The sequence below is a fragment of the Aspergillus chevalieri genome, chromosome 5, assembly GCF_016861735.1.
Source record: "Aspergillus chevalieri M1 DNA, chromosome 5, nearly complete sequence".
NCBI classification, from domain to species: domain Eukaryota; kingdom Fungi; phylum Ascomycota; class Eurotiomycetes; order Eurotiales; family Aspergillaceae; genus Aspergillus; species Aspergillus chevalieri.
The window spans coordinates 3230372-3257087 of record NC_057366.1 but is presented as its reverse complement, the minus strand read 5'-3'; the positions used below and the strand labels follow the sequence as shown (position 1 = coordinate 3257087).

The 26716-nt window shown below is 50.5% G+C and overlaps 11 protein-coding genes across 11 annotated transcripts; 1 reads left to right on the top strand and 10 right to left on the bottom strand.

Annotated features, from left to right (window-relative positions):
• Positions 1–4030: 4030 nt before the first annotated feature.
• Positions 4031–5314, bottom strand: ACHE_51138S (NAD(P)/FAD-dependent oxidoreductase; the record flags this gene model as incomplete). The annotated part of the gene is made up of 2 exons (XM_043280932.1): positions 4031–4447; positions 4493–5314. The coding sequence occupies 2 exons, from the start codon at positions 5312–5314 to the stop codon at positions 4031–4033; spliced, it is 1239 nt and encodes a 412-aa protein (XP_043138462.1).
• Positions 5315–6731: 1417 nt separating this feature from the next.
• ACHE_51137S (putative MFS alpha-glucoside transporter) lies at positions 6732–8385 on the bottom strand (the record flags this gene model as incomplete). The annotated part of the gene is made up of 2 exons (XM_043280931.1): positions 6732–8177; positions 8227–8385. 2 exons carry the CDS (start codon positions 8383–8385, stop codon positions 6732–6734), a joined length of 1605 nt encoding a protein of 534 aa, XP_043138461.1.
• Positions 8386–8561: 176 nt separating this feature from the next.
• On the bottom strand, positions 8562–9234 carry ACHE_51136S (double-stranded RNA binding motif domain-containing protein; the record flags this gene model as incomplete). Its single annotated transcript, XM_043280929.1, has 3 exons — positions 8562–9023; positions 9079–9161; positions 9210–9234. 3 exons carry the CDS (start codon positions 9232–9234, stop codon positions 8562–8564), a joined length of 570 nt encoding a protein of 189 aa, XP_043138460.1.
• A 502-nt stretch (positions 9235–9736) lies between these two features.
• ACHE_51135S (uncharacterized protein) lies at positions 9737–11017 on the bottom strand (the record flags this gene model as incomplete). Its single annotated transcript, XM_043280928.1, has 1 exon — positions 9737–11017. One exon carries the CDS (start codon positions 11015–11017, stop codon positions 9737–9739), a length of 1281 nt encoding a protein of 426 aa, XP_043138459.1.
• Positions 11018–12053: 1036 nt separating this feature from the next.
• On the bottom strand, positions 12054–13917 carry ACHE_51134S (aminoglycoside phosphotransferase family protein; the record flags this gene model as incomplete). The annotated part of the gene is made up of 2 exons (XM_043280927.1): positions 12054–13718; positions 13771–13917. The coding sequence occupies 2 exons, from the start codon at positions 13915–13917 to the stop codon at positions 12054–12056; spliced, it is 1812 nt and encodes a 603-aa protein (XP_043138458.1).
• Positions 13918–15805: 1888 nt separating this feature from the next.
• Positions 15806–17357, bottom strand: ACHE_51133S (uncharacterized protein; the record flags this gene model as incomplete). The annotated part of the gene is made up of 3 exons (XM_043280926.1): positions 15806–16234; positions 16295–16697; positions 16744–17357. 3 exons carry the CDS (start codon positions 17355–17357, stop codon positions 15806–15808), a joined length of 1446 nt encoding a protein of 481 aa, XP_043138457.1.
• Positions 17358–17653: 296 nt separating this feature from the next.
• Positions 17654–18498, top strand: ACHE_51132A (DUF1445 domain protein; the record flags this gene model as incomplete). Its single annotated transcript, XM_043280925.1, has 2 exons — positions 17654–18319; positions 18370–18498. The coding sequence occupies 2 exons, from the start codon at positions 17654–17656 to the stop codon at positions 18496–18498; spliced, it is 795 nt and encodes a 264-aa protein (XP_043138456.1).
• A 6-nt stretch (positions 18499–18504) lies between these two features.
• On the bottom strand, positions 18505–20327 carry ACHE_51131S (putative C6 transcription factor; the record flags this gene model as incomplete). The annotated part of the gene is made up of 2 exons (XM_043280924.1): positions 18505–19629; positions 19677–20327. 2 exons carry the CDS (start codon positions 20325–20327, stop codon positions 18505–18507), a joined length of 1776 nt encoding a protein of 591 aa, XP_043138455.1.
• A 30-nt stretch (positions 20328–20357) lies between these two features.
• ACHE_51130S (Zn(II)2Cys6 transcription factor domain-containing protein) lies at positions 20358–20684 on the bottom strand (the record flags this gene model as incomplete). The annotated part of the gene is made up of 2 exons (XM_043280923.1): positions 20358–20538; positions 20608–20684. The coding sequence occupies 2 exons, from the start codon at positions 20682–20684 to the stop codon at positions 20358–20360; spliced, it is 258 nt and encodes an 85-aa protein (XP_043138454.1).
• A 261-nt stretch (positions 20685–20945) lies between these two features.
• Positions 20946–21417, bottom strand: ACHE_51129S (uncharacterized protein; the record flags this gene model as incomplete). The annotated part of the gene is made up of 2 exons (XM_043280922.1): positions 20946–21320; positions 21376–21417. Coding segments are annotated over 2 exons (417 nt in total), but the record flags the coding sequence as incomplete, so codon positions are not given.
• Positions 21418–23236: 1819 nt separating this feature from the next.
• Positions 23237–24865, bottom strand: ACHE_51128S (uncharacterized protein; the record flags this gene model as incomplete). Its single annotated transcript, XM_043280921.1, has 1 exon — positions 23237–24865. The coding sequence occupies one exon, from the start codon at positions 24863–24865 to the stop codon at positions 23237–23239; it is 1629 nt and encodes a 542-aa protein (XP_043138452.1).
• Between the last annotated feature and the right edge of the window lie 1851 nt (positions 24866–26716).

Genomic DNA, 26716 nt, shown 5'->3' with positions numbered 1-26716 from the left:
GCCATTGAATTTCTCGGGATCAGGGAGGCATGGCTTTGGTCGTTGAAGTGGTTTGGGTTCATTTTTGACGGATTCGATTTCATTCTGGAGGGCGCGGATCGTAGAAGAAAATTCGTTTCGGAGTTCTTGAAAGGGGTCCATGATCTTTAAGAAAGGGATCGTGAGCTTGAATCTTGAAAAACTTAAGTCTTGAGAACTTGAAGGGGTGCCAGCATAGTCGCAACCACTGGACTTCTTGAAAGTTGAACTTGAATATGCCAACAACAGAAGTTTCAGTCCTGAGCTCTAGAAACTTAACTGAAGCAGCGCTTGACTTGACTTGAGGATGAACTTGAGGATGGAAACTTGAATGGAGACACTGTTATAGCCTGGCCAGCTCCCGAACTGCGGCACCAGCGAATCCCTTGAAGGGAGAAGCCTTTGGTATTTCTCTCCCTAAGGTATAAAAGGAGGATGTTGATTATTATGTCACGGCGCTCTACTAGGATGATGGAACGTCCAACTCATGGGTTCTACCTAGGTAGCTATCGACGAGAATAATCAACATGAGGAAGGAAGAAAGGAGGTAACGCCATATTTATCAACAAAGCAATAAAGCAAACAACCACACCTCACGTGATAATCAACCAACGTGACCAGGCCGTCACACCAGGGTGGGTAGTTGTCCCTTCCAGGAAGGTTTCCCAGCAGGTGCGTTTCGCTCGTCGGATGGCTCGATAGTAGTTATTTCGGACCTCTCTCAATTCTGTTGTAGAGATCTCTTGACCCTGCCATGCCCGTCTTGCCTGACTGTAGGTCCTACGGGCCTCTTTAATCTCCGTTCCCCACCAGCGTTTTGATAGTGGAGTCACCCGTAGTTGTTTTGCATGTCGATTTAATACTGCTGTCAGGGCCTCCTGGATCCATGTGGCTTCCCCAGCTAGGTCTTCTGATGAGCAAGAGTCCCCCAAACAGGGTCTAGATTCTGTTCTTGCTTGCCAATCCCCCTGGCTTCTTCCAGGGCTTGTGGGTTGGCTTGAAGCGTCTGGATCTGCCACCCTGTTACATCCTGTGAGGGCGTTGTGGGTATTCGCTCCAGAGAGGTCCATTCCATGACTATCAGTTCATGATCTGAACCAGTTGGGTGTTCTTGGTCAATCACCCATGTTTCCAGAGGCCCCATACTAACCGTGGTTAGAGCCAAGTCGATAATTGAGATCCCTGGAGTTCTTTTCGGTCGAGTGGAAACTCCTAGCTCATTGTTGATGTAGAGACCTGCTTCGTCTATCAAGTTCTCTAGCGGTCTGGCGTTCACACGGGCTCTTGCTAGAGGGTTCCATAGTGGGCTATGGGCGTTGAAATCTCCCACAAGCAGGCATCTTCCCTCAAGGACTTGGTCCCATTGCACATCCTCTAGTGCTCTTCTCTGTCTCTCATTCCCCCCATGCCAACAATGGCCGATTCCTAACCAATTGTCGTAGCAGTTGATTATCCTGGTTCTTCGTGCTTTTTCCCGGGCCCGATTTAACTCCCATACATCCATTACCATGAGGTATGGGTGATCAAGGAGATCTGTTCGGGCCTCCACAATCATTTCATTCAATATATCCCGCCGGATTGCTACTGCCACTCGCCGGTCTCGAAGAGATCCTGCTTCTGGCCAATATATCTGATATCCTCCATGTCGGAACTCCATATCAATATATGGTTCCTGTAGGCATGCTAGTCCCACCCCTAGCTCCAGTCCTGCCTCCAAAGCCGCAACAGTGACTGCATAAGTCTTGCGGCAATTATGTTGGAGTAGTCGCATTAGTGGGCCATTGACTGCCCTGGGGTGTCAGTGCCCCTCATCTCAGTGTCCTCTTGGCCTGTTGTCAGGCTGGGCCCCAGATATCGCTGGGTCTGGGGGCTGTTAGGAGCTGAGCTGCTCCGTGGTCGTGATTGGTGCTGGTTTCGGTTGACCACACTGAAAGCGAATCCTGGTGAGCTCAGAATAGCTGGTTCCACACTGGTCATTTGCTGAGGTCTCTCAGCCAGTTGGGATATGTCCTTAGACTCCACAGTTCTCTTTCTCAGTTCCTTCCTCACTGCTCGCTTGGCTGGGCAATTCCCTACTGTTGCGGGGTGTGGGCCTCCACAGGTGCCACATTTGGCCGGGATGTGTTTACAGGCGGTTCCTGGTTTGGCTGGGCAGTCTACCACCCGGCAGACATGTTCAGTGCCCTCATGGGGCCCCGCGCATATAAAGCAGCACGGTGGGTGGCCACCACAGGCCTTGAAGCTTCGGTGGCCTAGCTTGCAGCACCTGGGGCAGACTGTATCCACTCCTGTTTCCCAGTATTGCTCCGTCTTATATCGGGACCCCCCAAAGCGAATGCCGTTGATAAGAAGCCTTCGAGCCTCCTCTAGTGAGCCAACTGTAATAACAATAGTTGAGCACTTTTGGTTGCTGGTGTGTAGCTCTTTTGAGCTCCGGAGCCATGTTGGGTTCCTCTTCAGCTGGTATTCAGTCCCCAGCTCAATCTCTTCACGGGCCAGAGCCAGGCCACAGGTGAGATAACGTTTAATTGGGACCCCATGGACCTTGACACGGTACCATTGCTCAGGTAGCTCGACCGATATCACTGCTGGATCCGCCTGCCGAGCTGCAGTGACCAATAGGTCTTTATAGTCAGGTAGGAGCATAGAGCCTAGGGTACCTTTCTCCAAAAGGATTGTGATCGCTCCAGTGTTGGTATATCCTGCGTCCACTACCCGGATGAATGCTGGGAAGTGTGCCTTTGCTACTGCTCGGTTGATGGCCAGAATGATATCCTCTCTCTCTGATCTTGGGGCAGCCTTGCCTCCCTCCCGGCGAAATAGGAATCTCCGTGCCTCTTTGGGGGTGTCTTTGGCTGGCTTAAGCTTGGTTGGGTCAGGCTGGCTAACTGCAGCAACTGCTTGGATTTGCCGGTTCTTCTGCTTCTTTTTGGTGACCTCCTGCCATTCCTGCCCTCCAGGTCTAGTGGAAAGCAGCGTAGCTAGGTCTGCAAATGTGGGTTGTTGCCTTGACTTTTGGCTTGTTGCTTCCCTTATCTTGGGGACCTTGCTGCTATTGTGTTGGTTCATTTGGCTTGATTGGGCATTGGTTGTTGTTGGTGTGTCTTGCTTCATTGGTTTGATTCGTTGGATAGTGTTCTGGGCTTCTGTGAGCTCTGTGCGAAGCTTGCTAACTTCCAGTTCCAGCTTTGTGACCCGCTCTAGATAGAGTCCTCCATGAACCTGCTGTTCTGCTCTCCAGTTGGACAGCTCCTCTGCTAGGTGTGCCTGTACCTGTTCCTGGACCATTTGAAACATTTCTTGTTGTTGGTTCTGGGCTGCTTCCAAAGCACCCACCAACACCTGGGCGTGTTTGCTCACATCTAGTAAAGAGGTTTGATGCTTTGGCCTTCCAATCAATGTCTTTTGTAGACTCTTTCGTTGCCTGATTCCGCTTCTGGCCTCACTGGCCCGGCTGGGGGCCCGGCTGGGGGCCCGGCTGGATCCTCTGATTTGCCAGTGTTCCTGGCCCTCATTTTCATCCATGCTCGCACTCTCCATGCTACCTTCATTGAATTCAGGTTGCATCGTGTTTCCAGATCGCCAACGGATTGGCGTTGGGGTGACTGGCATATCTTCTGTTTCCGCGAACTGGGAGGCCACGTTGTCCACTCCGGGGGGTGACGCGTGCGATATACCACCACCACAGAGTTCCTGTGCCTCCATGGTGGTTTATAGGTGCCTAGAGGCCCCTATCGGTCAAATGACGCGTGAAAAAGACGTGTTTTCCTTGGGTGCTGATTTTGGTGTTCCAGGCGCCAAGCTTTTTAAGATTAACTCAACAATTAGCTTTGATGTTTCTGGTTTATACTGGAAGACAACGTCAGATGGGAAAGATTCGCCGGGCTGCATTTTGGCTGTGTTTGATGGAATTGAAGAGGTGAAGTGGAAGCGGGGTATTTATATCGGTGGGTTCGGTGATGTTTGCTTGCTATGATGCTACCAGTAACACAGTCTACACCACAATTCTAGTTCATTCAGGGTCCTCGTACGGCTTCGCCCCGAAAAACCGCCAGACCATTGCGCTGTCCAAATCCTCGCGTTTACTCCTCATCGAAAAAATCATATCTGTCTTCCCGTCATTCATATACACCAGGTTCTTCTTCAGTCCCATAGTCAACTTGGTAGCGCCCTCCCACCACTGCGCTTGATATGTAACCAGCTGCTTCCCCTGGATTTGTCGAACAATATTCTGTGCTACAATTTGCGCTTGCTCGATAGCCGCCCGGCCATTTTTGATGATGTCCCTGTCGATAATGTCGCCAGCTGCGTAGACACTGCCCAGGGATGGATCAGCTAGTTGCAGCGATGGTCGGACTTGGATATGTCCCGAGGGAGAAACCGAGGATGACAAAAGATTTGAATTGGGTTTCTGACCGATGCATTTGACCTGTTGCAGTTAGTACCCGTTCTTACTACCATCAAAGGTGCATACCAAGCAGTCACACGGGATCTTCTCGCCCGTGCTCAGTGTCAATTCAGTCGTCTCATCCGACGCAGACGGCCGTTCACCCAGGATGACTCTGACACCAAGCGTCTCCATTTCGTTCAATACGCGCTGACGCATATCCATCCCGAAATGGCTGTTCAACACTGTTCCATGCGAGTGGATCAGGGTGACATTTTTCTCCGGATCCTCAGTCTTCACATCAGCAGCCAATTCAATCCCAGCAGGTCCACCCCCAATCACAACCACATTGCGACCTTCGCGCAGCCGCTGATGCTCTTCCCGCAACGCCAGTATCCCATCTTCCTTACTCTCCTCCCCAACACGCGATGGCAACGTAGCCGACGACCCCGTTGCTAAAACCAAATACTCGTAGACAATCATACCCCCTGACCGTAGCTGGACTCTTCCTCCATTCCCCTTCTTATCGGAGACAATAGCAGTCACCTCATCACACACCCACCTATACGCCGAACCTGGAGCCTTAGCTAAATACGGCCCGTACGGAATAAACGCCTTGGATTCATGTCCCTGTACTGCGCAAAACCGGGGTAACACCCAAGTAAGTTGGAAATGCGAATTCTTCTCAATGACTGTCACGCGAAATCCGCTTGGCAATGAGTGCGCTAGACAGTAGGCTGCGTGGTATCCGGCGAAAGAAGCGCCGATAACGACGATATCGCGAGGACTGCTGACGGGGCGGTAGGTGATACGGTGGATGAGGGAGGTGACCTTGAGACGGAGACGGGAGAAGAGGTGGTGGAAGGCGAGAAAAACGATTCTGTTGATTAGGATGAGTTTCGAGAGCATTGTTACGGCTTTGTATATTTGAAAGGAAGGACGAGGTATTCGTTTGGCTATATACTGATCGATCTTATCAGATCCGATATCGGCTATTTACTCTGCAGCAGTACTCGTTTTAGTGCTCTCGTGCTCTACTGAAAACTTAACCGGACAACTGGACACTTCCCTCCAGGCAAATAATCTTATACGCTGAACTCGAGTTGATGCGACGAGGCAGAGAAAAAATGAAGGCGAGGACAAAGGAGAAGAGTGCAAAGATGAATAGACGTATTTACTTGATCTATGGAGGAATAAATATCCCAAGCGGCCCGGCGGCCCCTCTCTTCTCTTCTTTCCTACAACTCCTACAACCAACCGCTTTTTTTTTCTGGCATTCTTCTGATACCATCGGCTATTTCTCAGTCCTTTGCACTATTTCGACTTGCTTCGTTCGTAATGACCACTGCGCGACCTGACCAGCAGGATTCGGATGCTACTGTCGGACATAATGCTGACAATGAACCAAATGCTCATTGACCTGCTCGCCGCCGTCAGCACAAGGTAGACACGAGTAGCCGTCAGATCAAGCAAGAAAACCAATATCTTTCTCGTCGCCATGTGTCTACCCGCCGTGTGAATGACCAGGTTCATTCTCCCGCAGAAAATCAAGTCACTCACGAGAACCCCGTCTCCAGTCCTACCCTTAACGACAAAATCCGAAAGAGAAAGGGAGTGTAAGTACCTACCAATCCTATACAACCTTAGCTTCTTTTGGTTGACGATGGTTGGTACCTATCAGACTCATCACCATCTGCGATTGCGACGAACATAAAGGCCTTTCGGCTTTTTCCAAGTGGAGCAGGTAGTATGAATGGCCGTGTACCATTTTTCAGATTCATCTGGCACTAATTACATCTACCGGGATATACCAAACTGTGCCATTAGGTGCCCATTCTGCGACTATGAAGCGTGAGATTGAATCTTCAAAAATTGATTGATCCATGTTGGTAACGCTGTAACATTGGTGGTTTTAGACGCAGTAGCTCAGCCATCCGGCTACACATCAACATGGTATCTAAGTTGGGCATTCAGTGATTTGGTTCGTGCTTAGCTATTTGTGTATATTGCTTACTGGTACTCACTGGCAGGGTAAACTCGGGTTCGAGGGATTGTCTGTAGTGGTGGGTAAAGGCACCCATCCCCACCAGTGAGCATTACACGTTTATCCTGAAGATTTGGATTCTGGGCTAACAATTGTTCTAGTAAGAGGCACAAAGTTGTTGAGTTGTATGTGGGAGTTGGTGAGCACTGGTATCGTTCTGTACTGACCGGTTATAGGGAAGATACCGAGGAGGAAGTTTGATGACAGGAGGTATGTTCAAAGTAGAGCCCAATTGACGGCTGTCTTTCAAACAAAAAAAACTAATAGAATGCTTTCTAGTTTTCATGACTGTGAACTAGCAGTGCTCTCCCGCTCAATAGCTATATCAATCTGATAATTCTTGAACTTCCGACTCGGCACTTTCCTCTCGAACAGGATATCCAACTCCTCAAACGTCCTTCCTTTAGTCTCCGGCAAGCAAAAAAGGCAATATACCAAGCACAACAGCGTCGTTCCAGAGAAAAGGAATCCCAGCTTTCCACCCCAGTTCGCCTCGTCTTTGTCCATGGCGTACGGAATAGCCACGGCAAACACAATCGACCAGATAAAGCAGCTAACTGTCGACAAAGCGACTGTAGCCCCGCGCAGCCGCGCAGACGATACCTCAGCCAGCAGCACGTAGCAGAACGGTCCCAGAGTTAAGTCATACACCAACGTGCAGGCAATCATCAGACCGCACTGCGCCCAGGTTGCGCCCTTATTCCCGCTATGATTCTGAGGAGCAATAGCGTCAACCAGACCGATAGCGAGCTGCAGCGCACAAAGAACAGAGCACCCGACGAGGTACACAGGTCGACGACCAACCCATGACAACAGTGTCCATGAGACGCAAGTACCCACGAGACCGATCGCAGTCATGCCGAGGTTCATGGAAAACGCGTCGGAGGAGCTTAACCCAGCAACTTCCATAAAATGCACGGCGTAGCTAATGAAGAAGACATTACCCGCAAAAGCCTGCATATCATATGCCATGACGCAGATAATCAGTCGTCGGAGGTCAGGGCCGCGGAAACACTCGAGGTAGTTTGGTCGATTGGAGTGGTTTTTGAAACCTGCTTCTAGGCGGAGTGTTTCTTGGATATGTGCTAGTTTAAGACTAACGTCGATCTGTGGCGTGGCTAGCCGGCGCAGTGAGCGCATGGCCGCATCTGTTTTGCCTTTTCGGCAGAGCCAGTATGGGGGATCTGGACAGAAGGCAATGGTTGAGAGGATGACGACGGGCATGATCCATTGCGTTGCAATGGGGATCTTGTACGACCATATGCTGTCCATTGACTCGGTGCCCTTGAGGATACCGGATGCAATCAGCGAACCAATCGAGAATGCCAGGTTCGTCATGGAAGCTACACATCCGCGCAATGCCAACGGCGTGACTTCACTGACATACGCCGACGCGCAGATGGGATAGAACGCAATGATGCAGCCATTGATCAGTTGACCGACGAACAGCTGCGCTGGCGTGTGACTGAAGAACTGCAGGAAAATAAATGCGATTGACAGCAACGAGCAGATCGTCATCATCAGCCGCGGACCGAACCGGTCATAAGCCGGACCCGAACATAGGGCGCCCACGATGGCTCCCAGCAGATTGGCATAGTTAAATGCCGAGATCCAGTGTGCAGCGATGACATACTCGCCATGATAGTTGTAGCCATAGGTGTGTTTGAAAGCGTTGAGGCCAACGAGACCGCGGACGACGCCTCCGTCGATGCCTTTCAGGACGGTGGCCTGTGTCCGGTCAGTATCTGCTTGAAATTTTTTCTTTCTCGGGACATACAAAATTGATAAACAGCCCCCAGAGAAAAGCCGGCCAGTTTAAACGAAGGGCCTGCCAGAAGCCGGTCGAATGCTCGTGGAATGTGAACTGCTGCGATTTTTCCGCATCCTGGGCGTCGGAGGCAGGGATTGCCTGGACGAGAATTTCTTTATCAGACATTGTCTGATTTATTCTGCTTCTTGCCCTCTTTTTCCGCCCGGAATTTGTTCTATCGACCGCCGTGAAAATTTTCCGCCAAGAGATACTACTCGATGCGGGGTTTTATCGCATGCATCAATACAAAACAAAGCATAAAAGCGTTGAAAACCGCTCTATAGATGACTCTATGGCATGTCCTACCGCTGCAGCAGTAAATACACCTCCTTGGACGCCCGATGCCTCGCCTCCTTCTTAGTCTTCCCTTCGCCGACAGCCGAGACGCCGCGATAACTCGCCGTCCCCCGCCAAACCGGCGGGGTTTGCTGGAGCATAGTCTCGGCATGCTGCGGGACCACGCCTTGAATATCGCCCATTTCTTTCAGCAGCGATGTATACCTCGCTAACTCCGTATCTGTTTCCGGTTTTCCTTGCTCCTGTACAAATGAAGCAAGGGGATCTGGGATCTGTTGTAGATAGTCTTCTAGGATCTGCTGGATTTGGGATATTTGGTTCCCCGGGTAGGCCTGGTAGGCTGTTCCTAGGAACAGGTACAGGTCTTCCCGGGCGGTTTTGCCACAGCCTGGTAGGGGGAACTGGAGACTGAGGGTGCGGCAGAGGTCGGAGAAAGGGAGGCGGGGCTCTATGTTTGTAAGGCGGTTCTGGTAGGTAGTTAGTTTGTAGTGTTTGGTGAGGTGCGAGGTGTTGTTGACACACCTGGAGCTGGTCCGTCGGAAGGTCGGATCGGACCAGCCATCGGGCTAGAAATGATTGCATCAGGAGATGGCCGAGCCAGATGGCTTGTTTATTAGCATTCATAATGCATTCAAACATAGAAAGGAAGGTACCTCGTGCATCTCGTTGGTCGTCCATTGTGCTGATTGTCTGGTTATCTCTGCAGGAATCGGAGAAATATATCAATATATTCATTTGTGCATCACATGACCGCAAGTATATACAATCTTATCTTCGATTAGATATTTTCCAAGTCATTTAGGGATATATAGGATCCTGCATGCAAGTATTACCTAGAGGATTGTAGTCCTTTCAAAGCCTGTATTATCTATCCTAAAGCCTCGGCCGAGTATGCAAATTGTTTAAGAGGACCTTCAAGCACTGATTGTTTATAAAGAACCACGGCTTGTCCTTTATGTGTATTGTAGCTAGATAAGTATCGTCTAACTGACGATAATACTCCAAATAGTGGAGGAACATAAGCGTGGCACAGTGATAAAACAGACCCTCAAGCGCCATTCGGGTGGGGTTGAGGCGGTGGCATTTTCACCAGATGGCCGGCTTCTGGCGTCGGGTTCTCGCGACAAAATAAGCCATATCGGTAGATACGGTTTTGAGGACTTTGTGATCATGATTTAATTTACACCACTTCTGCCGGAGAAAACTCCCCATGATGATCTAGAACTACTTCTCCATGCATGATGCCGTGGACATACACCTCACAGACAACCGTTCGACGCTCCGAATCGTCATTAGGAAGCTTCCTCAGGATGAATGGCACTCGTGCACCCGGAATGATCCACACTTCATCGCCAGGACAGATAGTCAATGGTGCAAGATCGAGATATCCATACTTGGTAGTGAAGAGAGTCCTGGCTGTATAATATTGCCTCATGCTGCAAGCCAACTTGCTAGTTTCCGTTCGCATGAAAGAGAGGTCGATGAGTTTCTCTGACTCTGGAGACTCTGGGTTTGATTTTATGACCTCATCACTTATTTCTTTTATTTCGTCAAATGATGGGAGAGATTCTGAGATATCAGATACCTGCAATTCACTGTAATCATTGCGCAGTCCTGGGTCATCCTTTGATCCTGGCCCATCGAGTACTAACGCCATCAATGTGCCCACCATGATCTTGAAAGACTTTTTTGTTTCATCTCCAGGTTTTTGACTACTGTGATGCTGTCGGTTTGTCATAAGCGTACGCCAAAATGCTTCGATTCGAGCTTCGCCTGTGGCAACATAGGCCGGGCTCATGCGTTTCATCATCCCAATCCAATTGCGGATTGATACACCGTATTGATCAGGTTCAAATACCCTTGGCTCGACGTGGACGGCATAGTCGCAGCATATACCTTTCAGATGGAGCATCAGAGGATTGGAGGAGGGAATTATTTTCGGTGGACCATTCATCGTGCCAGCACTGAAGTCTGGGGACCACAATCGGTTCATCACCAAAGGGCTGTTGAAGTCCGCGACCCACGATGGAAGTTCGGGTTGGATGGCAGATGTAAATGGGCGTTGAAGATATGGCAGACCTTCAAGACTGTCAAAATATTTGCATATCCCACTTTTCCATTCCTGGATCGGTTCTTTTGGAGAGCCCTCCATAAAGCGTCTCGCAAACTCGATAAACAGTTCTTCAGCTGGCCACTTATAGTCGGCAATCACGTCCAGGCCAGGATCATGGCGAGCAATACCCAGTAGTCCATATATGCTATCTCGAGGATCTGTCGCTTTGGATGACCAGGTAATCGCCACAACTACTGGCAGGCTTAATGGACTGTTCCAGGTTGATGCGGGCTCGATACTTTGTGTTTCTGTCAAGTGCTTCAGACACATATCCCGGATATTGAGGTTGTTTGATGTCCGTTGCTGAACCTCAGTTAATGTATAAGCTTGAACTCCATCAAAATCCATTTCTCGGGACTCTTCAAAATAGATAGAATATGGTTTCCCTGTGTTTCCATCAATTACTCCCTGGAAAACCTGTCGAATACCATACCACGTGAACTTGTATGTCCCGCATAATATTCGAACATTTTTGGCTAGGGCAAGCTCTTGGATGAAAGGGCCTTGAACGTCTAATATCTCGTAGAATGGCATGGATTGCTATCAAACACAAATCCTCCACCCTCAACAATTTGGAGCTCTCCCACTGCGCTCTGCAACGGACCTAGCCGCATCATTGATCCATGATGTCGAGGAAGCATTGTCACGAGGTCTGAAGGCCTCCATGCTCACATTGGATGTGCAAGGCGCCTTTGATGCTGTCCTACCAGGACGATTGATTAGACGGCTCCAGGACCAAGGATGTCCCATAAGTGTGGTCCAATGGGTAGCTAGTTTCACCCAAGGTCGAACAGCCAGCCTCCATCTAGGGAACCATATGAGCCAGACATTCCAGGTTCCGGCAGGTCTCCCACAAGGCTCCCCAATCTCCCCAATCCTCTTCATGTTATTTGTTGAACCCATTTTTAAACAGGGCTCAGTTTGCTCCCAACGCGGCCGCTTCGGATATGCTGATGACATATGCCAACTTGTGGCCTCCCCTTCCTTGGAGCACTGCATTGAGGAGCTTAAACGATGGGGAGCTAGAGAAGGCCTCACATTTGACTTCAGTAAAACTGAACTGCAGCACTTCACACGTGGAACCAATTGTCTCCAATTGTGAGGTCAACCACTGAAACGAACGTTCCCATTGAACGAGAGGCCATGTATCGAGTGAGTAGTAGCAATTGCGGAGGATCTTTCGTTATGCCACGAACTTTGGATTCTAATTGTGGTTGCCATTGCAATAAATTAAATTCAAATTATAACTAACTAGCTACAGTCTTTACCCGGGCTTTTGTTGCTTGTTTCCACTAGAAATGAGGATGGTTTGTTTCTGTACACAGGGACAAGCGATCCGAGTGGAATGTGGTCGCTATCTAGTCTTAACAAGACCTATCCGATATCAATTCCACACGGTTCCAAATACCCTTTTAATCACACTATACTCGACATAGTACGGCGGAATGAACCTTTCCACCATACGATCCCAAGATGCCCTCCACCCTGGACTAAACATCGCACGATAAAACTCCCAATACTCGGGCCAGAACCCAGCTAGGCCCCAGTCCAGAAGAACAACCGTACCGTCATCCTTGACGATCAAATTTCCTGGATGCAAATCCCCGTGCGTAAACACGATTTTGTGACCTTTGAGCCCCCGGACAGTCTGGTATAAGATATACTCGCTGTTGAAAAAGTTGGATTCAGTGTCGTTTTCACCAGCAAGGGTTTTTGGGGACAACCGATCTCGCAAGGCCTGAACTATCCCTTCGTTGAAAGTCTCTTCGGATGGGTAAGGACCATAGCTGTAGCGCGTGTAGTCTCCATAGCCTGCTTCAAAGATGCCATCTCGACAGGGTGATTCATCAAGACCCCCGATAAAATTTCCTGTAATGTCCCGCATTTGGTTCACGTAATCACGCAGTTGTTCTAGGATACGGTTTTGCTTGCCCTCTGAGACGCGGTCCCAATAGTGCTCCAGATGTTCGCCCTGCTCATACGACATAATGATATATCCAGTGCCGTCAAGAATGTATGCACTGAGAAGCTTCGGTGCTGCAATAGTCGTGCAGGTAGATACCAAGTGTAGAGCTTCGGCTTCTGCTAAGCGAACACCATGACCATATTTCACAATCATATCTGAGTCTGGAAAAGCGAGACTTGCTCCCATCTTGCCGGGACAAAGATTGACTGCTGTCTGTAAGTCATCTGGGTCGAGGATGATGGATGGAGGACCGATGGTTTCAGAGTAGATTAAGCGAGGTTCTTCCTCCATAGGCTCTGGGTTTCTTGGGGAAGTTGGAATGTCTTTTTCCGCTTCTGGAGTTCTTATAATAGTGCTTACCGCTGTACTGTCGCTCTGTGTCTTGGAATCCAGACTTTCCTCTGATGTAATATGAAAGTTGGAATTTAGGAGAAAGTCGGACTCCGTCAATGGTTTTCCTGTGCCGCCATACTCTGGTGGTATTTGGGAGCCCAGGTAATCAGCCAGGTCTTGTGGATTCTGCAACAGTACAGTATTCCTCAAAAGAGATTCAGGAATATCAAGAGATGTGAGGTATTCGTCAGAGGGATTTATTATGTATGCCTTTCCCAGAATTCCAGGGTAGTAAAATCGAATAAGTGTCACCAATTCCTCAAGGGCCCTGCACAGCTTCGATTGAAAAGTCTGCACTAGAAGTGCTTTTCTAGTAGCGGGTATAGTACGTGTTCTGAAGTGAACAACACACGAAGCTGAATCGTAGCTAGGATCACAACTTTCAGCCAGAAGCAAAGTGGCAAGCTTCTCCATCAGAGCAAGACCAAGCTTCACAATTCCTGCAGGTGTGGCCAGGTTCTGATATGTGCGTGAGTGGGCTTTGATAGCTCTGTCATCAATTTCCACCCACAGCACATATTGACCATGGCAAAGTGTGATATGACATAGGTCTAGCTTTGGAAGCAGACACTCTACATCGCTCAGGAGGGCCCTTGGTTCCGAGTAACGTCGCCATTCCAAAGCTTTTCTAAGTGAAGCGCTGGCCCTCGAGAACTGCAATGCAGGGATGGCGGCATGGGAACTGAGAAACTATTCATGGGTTAGCAACGTCGCTTTGTTTCTATCTAGGTATGTTGAGCACCTTGTCCAGGATTATCTTGACCGAGTGTCGCTCTCCATTTTGTAGATTAATACCCCAAATCTCCTCATGCCGAGCCTTTGCCAAAATTGATGAAAGGCTGTCCCGAAAATGGCTGGCCGTAGAATCTGTTCGCTCGGATAAAGACATGGTCCAAGATGTACCAAAACACCGTCGCTCTCAATGTGCTTGAACTTTTTATGATTCTATGGTGATTATCTCAAGTGCACTGGTGCTCCTGGCGGGTAAGGGAAGATGTCCTCTCTCGCTTGATGTTGCCGTGGTGCCGGGCGATCCCAGCATGGCTTTTATATCTGTCCGATCGATACCCACCATACGCGCCAAAGGAGTGATGATTGGAAATCTGCTCTTCTCAAAGCTTTTGCCGCCCATATACCAAACCACATTATTGCCGCTGATATTTCGACCGAATCTAGATCTTCTAGCCACTATGTGTGCATTACATGAGAGCCACTCGATTTCTGATATCCAGTGGTGGTGTAAAATGTCATTCTATTTAGAGTCTATGCCAGGGATACAGTCTTACTGCGTAAGCGCTTGCACTTGAAAGCAGGAATCCACCCGCAGCCATCTCTGCCTTCCCAAGCCATGAAGTCTTTGATGCAGAAGCTACTGCAGCCACTGAGGGGCTGAAGGCCGCCCTCAATAGTGCCCAGGCCCCCTACACACAGAACCTATATGTCCTCCCTGATAACCAGGAAGTAGCACAACAGCTACAGGGCTGCTCCAGAGGCTCTAGCCGGCACACCATCCTGGCCTTCCAAGAAATCGCAAATGCCTGGCCCAACCGGTCCCTCCAATGACAGGCTATGTCACTTGGACGAGTACATGTCCACTGGATCCCTGGGCATGCCGGTATTACAGGGAACGAGCAGGCCAATGAGAAAGCAAAGAAAGGCGCTAGGTCTACCCCAGACCAACCCTCCTGCAAGATATGCCTGGACTCGCTGGACGTTGAAGGAGGAATTTTGGCGGCGATTTCAATCATTCTGGGCGGACAACGCGCCACAGCAATACCGGGATCTCTCCATCGGCCTGGATAGACGACCCCATGAACTATTCTTTCCCAGAGCTACCCTCGGTCGTCTCCTTGCTGCCTGGTCGGGCCATGGAGACTTCGCCCAGTATCATGAGCGCTTCGGACATGAAGACGCCAAGTTTGAGTGCTTGTGCGGACGTCCAAAGACCCCCCATCACTTCTACTACTGCTGGGAGGGCCACAAGGCATCCCCACAGCCATGGCGAAGCCAACAAGTGGATGAAATTCTGCGCTCTAAGTCAGGAACAAGGGATATCCATGAATGGTTGCAGAGGTCTCACTTTTACTGCACAATATGCGCAGCACACTAACACCATCCCCCAACCCCCTAAAAAAATCCTTTCCTCTTCCTTTTCAGCCCCTTTTCTCACCCTCCCTCCCTAACATGTGTATTGTCACTCCTGCGACCCAAGACTTTTAGGCAGGCTCTTGCACGGGAGTTTCGCCAGTGTGTATGATAGAATTAGCTTAGCTACTAGATAGGCGATTCCGCTTCGCCGCCGTATGTATGTATGTATCTATCTATCTACTTAACGTCGGGGGCGGGTCCTTCCATAGAAGTGGTGAGGCCCTTGGTCCTGGAGCGGGACATATGACAGGCAGATCGGGACTGCCTGGCATCTAGCTAAGCTACCATTAATCAACTAAGTACAGGCAGCCCCGCTTCGCCCGTCGTATGTCCCGCTCCGGGACCAGGGTTCTGTAATGGGCCGAAGCCTTGCTATCTAATATATAGATATGTACAAAAGAACTCGTTGGGGAAAGGAAAGAAAGAAAGACACGCTGGCGGTGGATTTATATACTCGTGGTCAGGTGATCTACGATCACCTGACTTCGGCACGCTCTTGTGAATAGCTTCAATCGAGAACCATTTATGGTTCGAGGTGCCTTTCGGGCCTAGCCCGTTACAGGTTCTTCCGTAAAATAGAGAGACACACACACAACTACTACTATTTCATAACACATCATAGCTATAGATCAATAATGATACCGGAATTCCAATTCCCCATCACCTGTTGTAACCCGTCTGGTATCCTCCTTACCCTGCTCAATCTCGCTCTTTTCCTTATTCTTCGCCCGGACATACATCGCATGCGCGGAAACCACACCCTGCGCTACAACCAAGGCACCCAGCGAAAAGGAGTTTCCAAGAACATATGGAGAACTGCGATAAATCTGTCCGGCGACGATGCCGGCGCAGTTTCCTACTGTTTGCTGGATGCCGATGGCCAGTGCTCGGCGGTAGTGCGGTGCGACGTTGACGTTTAACCAGGCGATGTTCAAGCCGACGCTGGTGTATGTGGCTACGCCGCAGAGGAAGGTTGCGAAGTATCGAACTGCGTCGTTTGAGACAGCTAGGAGGACGATATATCCGACAATACCAAAGACGTTTGATCCAAGGATGAACTACTCATCATCATTAGCATCATTCACAGACATCACGACCCTGGGGAAGGGAAGACATACCCAAGCAAAAACCGAAAACCGATCCGCCATAATCGCAATCGCAATAAACACAATAGCAGCCCATATATACACCGGCACCGTCAACACATTACTCATAAGCGAATCGTACCCAATACTCTGCAGAATCCCCGGCAGAAACGTGCTGAACCCATACAGCAGAATATCCTGACAGAACTGTGTGACGCTGCTGAACATGAGCTTGGGATCGCACAGGGCGATGCGCATCTCAGCCCAGCTGAATTCCTCGCTGCCCATGTAGTGCCGGCGTTGCTCGTTGCGGACGCGCATCATCCATTTTTCTTCGTTGTTGAGGAAGTAGGCGTTTGCTGGGTCGTTGGGGAGGCCGAACCAGATGAGGATTGCACAGAAGGCGCTGAAAAGGCCTTCAATGATGTAAACCCATCTGCTTGATTAGTATACGATCATGCAGAGCGGTTTGGAGTAGTTACCTCCATCCAGCCTTCCCCCCAATGCCATCCATCTGCAACAATCCATACGCCAACAATCCTCCAACAGCACCGGAAATAGCCGCACAACTCATCAGATACGACACCCGCTTCGCCTGCTCCTCTCTCCGATAAACCATCGTGAGATACAAATTCAAACACGGAAACAATCCCGCCTCACAAGCCCCCAGAATCAACCGCATGGCATACAACGACGCCACGTTCTGGATAAACCCCGTAAAAATGGTACAAATTGACCAGACAATACAAAGCCCCGTGAGAATATTCCTCGGCGTCAACCTCTTCATCAACACTGCCCACACAGACTCCAGCAGCACATAAGTCACGTAGAAAATCGACACCGCCGTCGAGAACTGACTAGGCGACGCATTGATGTCCTCCGGCATGCCAGCCACCTGCACGTTCCCGATACTGCTGCGGTCGAGGAAGCATGACAGGTATGTGAGCATGATAATTGGGACGAAAGCTAGGTCGAGCTTAAGCAGGAGCTTCTTCTCCTTTTCCGGGTCGAGGGTGACGGATTCGAGCTCCTCCTTGTGGTGGTCATCTTGGGACTCGGTGACGGGTTGAATCTCTTTCTCGGGGAGTGTGTCCATTGTTGCTTTCTGTCAGACAAGGGCGTGCTATCTAGTACTTGTAGGCAAGTCGATATCTGGCACTATCTGTACACAGCAACGCCTATCTCGGAACGAGCACCCGATGCTGTCGGGCCGATGTGGCTATCTGATAAGCTGGAGATAGTGGAGATAACAAATATGCGGGGCCCCAGATTTGGCTGTCAGAGCATTACCGAGGTCCTACATACCAGGGGTATATGTACAGCAATAATACAAAAGTAGAGTCTGCAGAACAGGACAGAACAGCAATTGAAACATCCACACCGCAATTCATCATGGAATCTCGCCTCCTCGCCCGCACCAACAAAATCACAAACACCTCCGGCCTCTCCCCCACCCACCTCCAAGCAAACCTCCTCATCCTCCCCACCGCCCATGCCCAATCCTTCCACGACCTCTGCCGCCGCAACCCTGTCACTTGCCCCTTACTCGCCACAACCCCAGCCGGCAATCCCCACACCCTCCAGCCGTCCAAAATAATCCAGTCGACCGACTTCGACATCCGCACTGACTGTCCTGCGTACCGCGTTTACAAACACGGGAAATGCATCGCACAACGCCGCGATATTCTCGATCTCTGGAACGATGATTATGTGGGATTTCTGATTGGATGCTCGTTTTCGTTCGAAGGTGCGTTGGGACGCGCGGGATTGAAGCCGCGGCATCAGGAGACGGGGACCGTTGTGCCGATGTACCGGACGAATTTGCCGTTGTTGCCTGCGGGTGTTTTTACGGATGCCACATGTATTGTATCTATGAGGCCGTATAGACCTGAGGATGTTGAGAAGGTGAGGGAGGTTACGAGGCCGTATTTGTCGACGCATGGGGAGCCGGTTGCGTGGGGTTGGGAGGGGATGAAGAGGCTGGGGATTGAGGATATTCAACGGCCAGATTTTGGGGAGGGGCCTTTCATTAGGGAGGGTGAGGTTCCTGTTTTCTGGGTATGTTTTCCATCAATTGAATCCTTCATGAGTATGCTCATGATACTTAGGGCTGTGGCGTTACGCCGCAAATAGCAGTGGAATCCGCCGGCGACAAAATCGACGGCCTTGTTTTTGCCCACGAACCGGGGAACATGTTGATAACTGATCTGACGGACGAGGATGCCTGTATTCTGTAATTGTATCTAAAAACAATCCTTCATAACACTAGACAGCTCCCCGCCATAATCCAGCATAGCCAATCCATCTTCCACTCCAGTGTTTGTTCCCGGAATGCCCATAGCCATTAATGTATCCAGATTACCCACCGTTTCAAACCACTCCATTAGCTCCTGCGTCATCTGTGTTCCGTCCAGTGGTGTCGTATGCACTGTCGACGAGGCGGGTACATCGTCCAATGTGTTATCGCCTTGATGCTGTTGCTGCTGCTGCTGATGTTCATGCGACAACCCTAATTGCGGCCCCAGTTTCCGCAAGCTCTTAATCGACTTCCACAGCCGCTGCGAAATATACGACTGCGTCGAGAACCCCTTCACCAGCTCCAGTGCCATATAGAACTCCTCTTTGCATCCGCGATTGAACTGTCCCGGGGCTTGCGCGGCGGCCAGAAACAGAACTGCTAGCGCGGATACCAAAAACCAGTTGAAAGTAACTTGTTGTCGGCTGTAAATGTCGGATGTCTCGTGGAGGCGCGCGATGAAGCGGATAGTGTCTTTAGCCAGATCAACCACCGTCGCAGACTCGGCAGGATAACGGCGGATATGCGCTGCGGTGTGTAGAACAGGACGGTGGATAAGCATGCGCAGCTGGTTTGCACGAAGATACAACACCGAGCGCAGTCTTCGCAGACTTCGGGGTTCATCTTGGTGCCCATTCAACCGCAGACATTCCGGCATCGTCTCCGCCCACCGTAGCACCTGCCAATCCAAATAATTCATCTCATCCTTCTTAATCTCATCTGTATTATTAAAGGCCGCGATTAACTTCCACACCTTCGCTGCAATGCGACTATACCGGATCATAACCCGCAGATACGGGAAATTCTTTTCCTCGGGCTCCGGCAGCCAGGGATCGATATCGCTTTCTTCGAGGGAGAAGGGCATTCCCGTGCCGAAGCTCCAGCGGAGATCGAGGATGTAGACGGACCAGAAGAGGCGGGAGAGACGGTCTTTGCTGCCTGCAGAGGCGACGAGGGAGGGCTGGTCTAGGGTTTCGCGGCGGTGGAGGCCGGTTTCAAGACACATGCGTTCGACGATGCCGATTGTGCGCCAGGCGAGGGTTTCTTCGTCCATTTGGAAGTAGAAAATTGACTTTTTTTGTTAGAACTGATTGATACGATTGGGTGTACGTAACTCACCACCAATGTCAAGAAGATGATGCGGTTAATATCAGGCGCTCCCCAGACACAATCATCCGCGACAACGCGCACACTCTCAAACAATCTCACAGCCAACTCACTCCCCCCACTCGCTTCAGCAGCCAGCGCACAAGCAAGCACAATCCTCAAAACATGCACATCCTCCTCCTCCAAACCACCCCCCTCCAATCCCCCGTCGCCATACAAAACATTTACCTGCCCCAACAACTCCTCCACCTCCAAAACAGGATACATAATCCCCATCTCCTCTTCATAAACCCTACAAAGCCTCAACGCCTCACTCTTCCCAATCGTCCACAACGGATCAACCGAGTCTCGTGTCGGCGAAGGCGGCGAGGGCATCGGCGAGGGTTCCTGTGTCAGATCACCGTCTGCATCTTCGTCGTCGCCGTCGACGACACCGACAATCCCGCGCTGCTGGAGACTGGATTTTGCGAGGTCGAAGCTAAACGCTGAGGTCGTGGGGCCTTGGAAGGTAAGTGCTTCTTTGGCGGAAGAGAGGCGGCGGGTCCATGTTTGGGGTTGTGGTTGGGTTTGTGTGGTGGTGTCGGGGCGGGGGATGCCGGTGGCGTTGGTTAGGGAGTAAACGGCGGAGGAGAGGAGGGCGATCTGTTCTTGCATGGCGGTCATTTGGTGGGAGAGGCGGTCGAGTGTTCTATATTATTGCTTCTTTAGCTCGCATCCATTCCACGAGCACGGTTTCCGAGCTGCCAGGCGAACGTACAGTGTATCGCCCAGGGTCCGCGGATTATCCGCATAAATGCAATCGACGCGCTGCCGGCCACACCGCTGACACGGCGTCTGGCCATTGCATTTGATCTTGCGACGTTTGCATTCGTTGCTGTGTTGACATTTCGTTAGTTAGCATTCCGCCATTTCCGAGACCATATCAAAACGAATTGGGACATACCATGCTTTTGCAATATATTTGCGACGCTTTTTCTGCGGACGGAGATGATCCTCGTGGTAATCGCTCGCTTCATCCATGTTTGTAATTGAAGGGATATGATATGATATGAGGAAATGTGCGGATTGTGAGGATCCTGGTAAATTCGGTAGAGAAATGCGGGGACGGATGTGGAGATGACACCTCGGGCCGGGACTTTGTCGGAATGTATACCGAGCCTACGAGGATAGAAGGATTATTCATTGCATAGTTCACTTCATATTTGCATTCATAACTATCATACTCCATTCTTTTTATACTGGTACACAGAGAACTTAGCACAGATACTACTTGTAAAAAAACTAAAGGTCCTTAGTCTTCTCCTCACTCTCCGCAATCCACTTCTTCACCAACTCCGTATCCCTTGGCTTGAAGCCCACCTTGAACGGCTTCGGCTCCGTCGTCAGCGCCGTCGGAATCGCATTGCACTCAATCGCATCCAGAATTGGCCGATCAGCCGGGTTCTTCGCCGGGTGCATTGTGAATGCCGAGATCAATCGGACATATGCGACGTACAGCTCGCGGTTGGCGAGGTGCGAGCCGGCGCACATGCGTGAGCCAGCGCCGTAGCCGTAGTGCGGGGTGCCGGAGCCTTCGCTAAGGTTGAGATAGCGCTCGGGGAGGAATTGTTGGGCGTTTTGGAAGTGGGATTCGTCGTAGTCGGCGGCCCAGGCGTTCTGTATTCGGTTAGCATCGGGGTCTAGATAAAGAAGCAGAGAAGGGGAGGGGTACCATGAAGAAAGTTGTGCCGGCGGGGATGTGGGCTCCGTTAAAGACAATGTCCTTGGTGCTCTCACGAGGCAGGCAGATGGGGATGACAGTCCAGAAGCGCAAGGTTTCCTTGACCATGGCCGTGACATAGGGAACTTTCTCCTCGGCCACACACTTCTCCCATGCATCGCCATCGGGGTAAACCTTCATAATCTCCTCGTAGGCCTTCTTCTGGATCCGCTGTCCATCATCCGAAGCGAAGTAGGCGACACCCATAACCAGGTTACCAGGGACCGTATCCAATCCAGCAGAAACCATAGTCAGACAAATAGACTTGACCTCGTCATCATTCAGCTTCGCCTCAGGATCCTTGAGAATATTCCCAGTAATGCACGGCTTATCAGTTCCCTTCGCAATGCGATCCTTCAAGATGCTCAACAAATAAGTCAGATACTTATCCCGGCGCACCCGAAACTCATCAGCCTCGCGATTCATTTTCGGAAAAATGCGCAGCAACGGGATATAATCCTGCCAGTTATTACTGGTACTCCGGAAGTTCGAAACACCCCGCTCAACATCCACAATCTCCCGCAGCAACTCATCCGTGACATTGCCCGTGATCCGGAACCCATAGTTCAGCGTGAGACTCGTGTTCAGCGCAAAACGCTGGAAGTACTTTGTCGGGTTGACGTCGACCGTCCCGTCCTTGGAATCCCGTAGTAGCTCGCCGATGCTGACAGTCGCCTCGAGGTCGATGATTGGCATGTAGGATTGCACGGCGGGGCGGTTCAGGGCTGTCGCGGCGGCCTTGCGACGGCGCTTGCACGACTCATCCCAAGGGGAAGTACCAATAGTAAAGCCTTGGGAGCTGGAGACGACGCTGTGGAAAGTGTGGAAGGTTGGGCGCGAGATGAGGGCGGATTGGTCTTTGATCCAGAGTTGGCGGACGGAGTCGAAGGAGTTGGCGAAGATGATGCGCTGTTTCCTTAGTATGCTTAGATTTTCAAATAGGATCTTGGATGAAAGGAAGTACCTTGTTGCCCATGCGCACCTGGAACACTGGCCCATACTTCTTGGCCCATTTCCCTGCGACAGTCGCATGCTTATCCCCCAACTGCAGCAGATTCCCGAACAGCGGCACACCGGGGATCTCAGGCAAATTCTTGATCTTGGGGATATCAGTGCGGTTCAAATAGCGAATAATAAAGTATACGACGGTGACGACCGCGATACCGATCGTTGTGGCCGTCATTTTGCAATAACAAGATGTATCAGAGAGAAGTTTCTTTGTCCTGAGAGGAATAGCGCCTCGGTCGCAGACAGACGACGCTTTATAGCGGCTATGATCGTGCTACGACGGGACTTTTCCGTGGCCAGTGAGGGACAGGATGATTACAGGCATGCGCAGCGTACTTTGGCCCCCTCTTTGGCCGTCTGTTGGTTATCCGATGTATGAGAGCGGGATTTCGGATGGCGTTCCGCGGGGCGGAAGGAAAGGCCGCAATGGACGGGGCGTTGAATTAAGCTACTTGTGTCCGGCTGGGTGGCCAATGGAATAAGGGCGTATTGGAGTACCCCGGATTATGCTTGGTTTCGATATTGCTAGGGAGTTATTAGTGGTATGAACCATCTATAAGACATCATGATATAGAGCGCTACATTGAGATAGCTACTCATAACTACGAGTGATGTGGTTATTCCAAAGACTACAGTTACAATTGAAACAAACGCAATCATAAATCATCTATTCATAGCAGTACGTAGCAAAGCATGCCAGTAGCAATGCGTGGTATCGTGTAAAGGGTATCTAAAATCCAAATCTAACCGCCTCTAAGCAAAAGTCCAAAAGCAAAGCAAGCCAATTATACAGAAAACATATCGCTCACGCCTTCTCCGACTCATAACTCACCCTCCGGCCACCATGCTTTTGTCGATCCGCTTCAAGCGTCTGCGCAAACTTGCTACTAGCCCGAATCTGTGGTCCCTTCCAGTAAAACACATAGATCGGAATCGTAACAAAGATAGCCAAGCACCCAAGTATAGTGCTAGCCCACTGCAAATGGAACTTGCCACCGATGTTCTTGTACATGGGTGTGGCGTACATGGCAGACAAGCCGGCGAGCAGGTCACGCGCGAAGCCATTGCCACCGGTGGCTGAGGCAGAGTAGACACCGTACGCGGCTACCATGTAGTCGATGGTTGCCATGTAGATGCCGTAGTTGGCGATGGCGATTAGGAAGACGAAGATTAGGGGCGCGATCCAGTGGGTGTAGTCGGGGCCCATGGAGGTCCAGGCGAAACCGAAGAGGCCGATGGTTTCGAGGGGTGCGATGAAGAGGAGGAGGAGGAGACGGCGCTCGGGTAGGCGGGAAGCGTTGCCGTGGCGTTGACGGACCCAGCGTTGGCGGGCGATGTCTGGTAGGAAGATGAGGTAGGCGACGATGTAACCGATAATGACAGCAATGAAGCACAGGCCGGTATGGACAGCGTCGAAATTCCAGAGAGCGAAGACCAGAGTGAACGACTCAATGCAAGTGAAGATCAGGGCGTCGGAGAAACCGGAGAGCAGCGACAAGAACAGGACAATGGGCTCACGGATGAACATTTCGAAAGGTCGACGCCAGATGCGCAGGATTTCCTTCGCCTCCAGACGGTTCTCCTTGAGTTCGTTGGGGCCGTAGACGTTGGGGTCTTCCCCGGACTTGCGACGACGCTTGGCCTCACGGTCGATGAGAATGGTCGAGCGGGTCTCACTAACGAAGAGCAGATGGGCGAGCTGGGTGACACCGCCGAAGATGAGCTGAATCCAAAAGTTCCACTCCAGAGGAAGCCACTGTTGGATCATGCCACCAAACAAAGGACCAATGGTGGTACCACCCACCGACGACAGGACGACATATGCCACCGCAAAGCCCTGGTCATCGGGTTCCCACATATCAGCTGTCATGCCCAGAGTGACAGAGCCACCCGCGGAGCTCAGACCACCAAGGAAGCGACAGACGACGATAGTGCCAAAGTTGGGTGCCAGAGCACAGGGAATCTGCCAGATGTTGACCAGGAACAAACTGAGCTGCATGATAGGCCAACGACCGAACTCTTCACTCCAAGGAGCCCAAAGCTCACAACCAAAAGCATATGCGACCAAGAAAATCATCTGCCCCACACGTGCGGCTTGTTCACTGATATCGAATTTCTCGGACAGCGGCGTGACAGCATTGGGATATACACTGGTGTTGAAGTTCATGGACATCTGGACGGTGAAGATAACGGAAAGGATGGCCCATTTCTTGTACCAAGGGAAAGAGAATCCGAGCTTGTCATAGCACTCGTCTTCGGTCAATTCTCTCTTGCCATTGGAACGGACCTTTCCCCGGGAATCGCTGTCATTATCCGAAGAGACGGCGTGTTCATGGTGAGAGTCACCGGGTTGTCGTGTGTCGCTGTAATGATTGTCACCTTCACCCTGGACGGGATCCCGGTATTTGTCTTTTTCTGTAAAGTAGGGTGCCATTGTAAAGTTTCAACGGCAACAGGAGGTAGCGACCAGTAGGTAAGACAAAGAAGTATGGAGAAATCCGGGGAAAGAGAAAAAAATGGAGCCAACAGGGGAAAAATGGAGGAACGAAGAGTGTGGAGAACGAGAGACGGTAGGCACCAGATGATATGCAAGGATGATAACAGAATGAATGCGAGAATGAAAAGAAAGACCGGCAGCCATTCTTATAAGACAAACCCCCGGTGCCTGTCCGAAGAGTACATACTTCCGGATCAGGAGAAGTCATACAAGTCCATACTCCGCTTGAGCCTGATCTCGGCTTCATCGACGTCACCGATGGATGGTCGGCCAATCGTCTCTTTTCTCTATGGGAGTCTTGTTTACGGCCTTCGGTACCTGTCGGAGTACTACCACTCTGTATGTACAGGTGGAAGGACTCTGTCTTTTTATCTATCAAGTAGCATATGCTCTCTATTCGAATAACTCCTTCCTGCCTTCCTAGCATTCTTTATGTCTACTGCATGCATCGGAACATAGACTGATGTATACTTCAATATTGCCACATCCCCGGCCTCGGTTGACGCTTCTCTCTAATTGGCTGGTTAAGCGACAAGAGGCGCTAAACCCAGAGTAGTTATTCCGATGGATACCAGCAGGCTGTCTTATTGGATTACCATGTTCTCTGACGCCATCGGCTGCCGTTTCGGGAAGTCCATTATCAATCCCGGAAATGCACACGGCAAACTTGTTCGCTCACGTCGTATTCGGCCCGTGTTGATTGTGTTTGTGCTCCGTCCAAGTACCTGGATGACTGGGTTTATTCTTGTCTTACTCAGAGACTTTTGTATGACATCATGGTCTATTTGAACGGGTCGGATGCATAGATATCTCCAATGTACCCCTGTATGAGGGACTCCGGTGCATGAGGTGATCCCAACGATGGTGTGAATATAAAGAATTAAAGAAATATGTTTGTTTTGTCTCTTGTCACGGAGCAGACGGCTCAATCATTTCTCGATTTCGTCGATCTCGGTCCACGGAATCTTCTACAACACGAAGTACGGAGTTTCTCCTCTTCTTGTCTCGTCCTCATGTCACACTGTAACAATGCGGTAGACAATTTTCGGCCTCCCCGTGTTCCTGCTTATCAGTACTCTATAGAGACTGGGTAAGAGTACTTTACATAGTATGGCATCCGGGGTTATACTCTGCTTAGTCTACTGTTTAGTCTAGTAGAACGTTGATGTCACTCAGGCGTGCACATACCCTGCATTGTCCTCTGTACTTTGCAGACCCTCGTACAACACGGAGTATCATCGGAATTGCCTCATCGCGTTCTCTGGACGACTCACAAATCACGAATCAAGAATCACCCGACTCACGGTTCACCAACAGATAACGATGTACTCCGTACATCTACTGGTACGAAAAACCACCGAAATCAACCGAACCAAAGAAAACCCGCTCATCGGCTGCGGCTCCAACACGGCATTCCATCATGCCGAGAGTTGTCTGAATCAAGTTCTCCGTACGTGTGCCATGGTCACCCCCATAACCCCCGCTGCCGTCCCGAGGTGGACCGGGTTCGGCGCATGGGCGTCGCCGGAATGCCCAATAACATGGCTGAGGGGGGACATCCAACAAACAAATAACCAACCAGTGAACCAATACTGGATTGATGTACTGATAACCGATAATGGAAACGCTGAAATTAAACTAGTCTGGGTACAAATATGGATCATCTCTTGGATCAAAGTCTTTCCAGCGAGCCCTCCACTGCCGAATTAATACCTCCCTTGCACTACCCTCGATTCGCGCTGCATCCCATATGATATACCCCGAGAGTCCGGGGGGGATCTTTTGTAT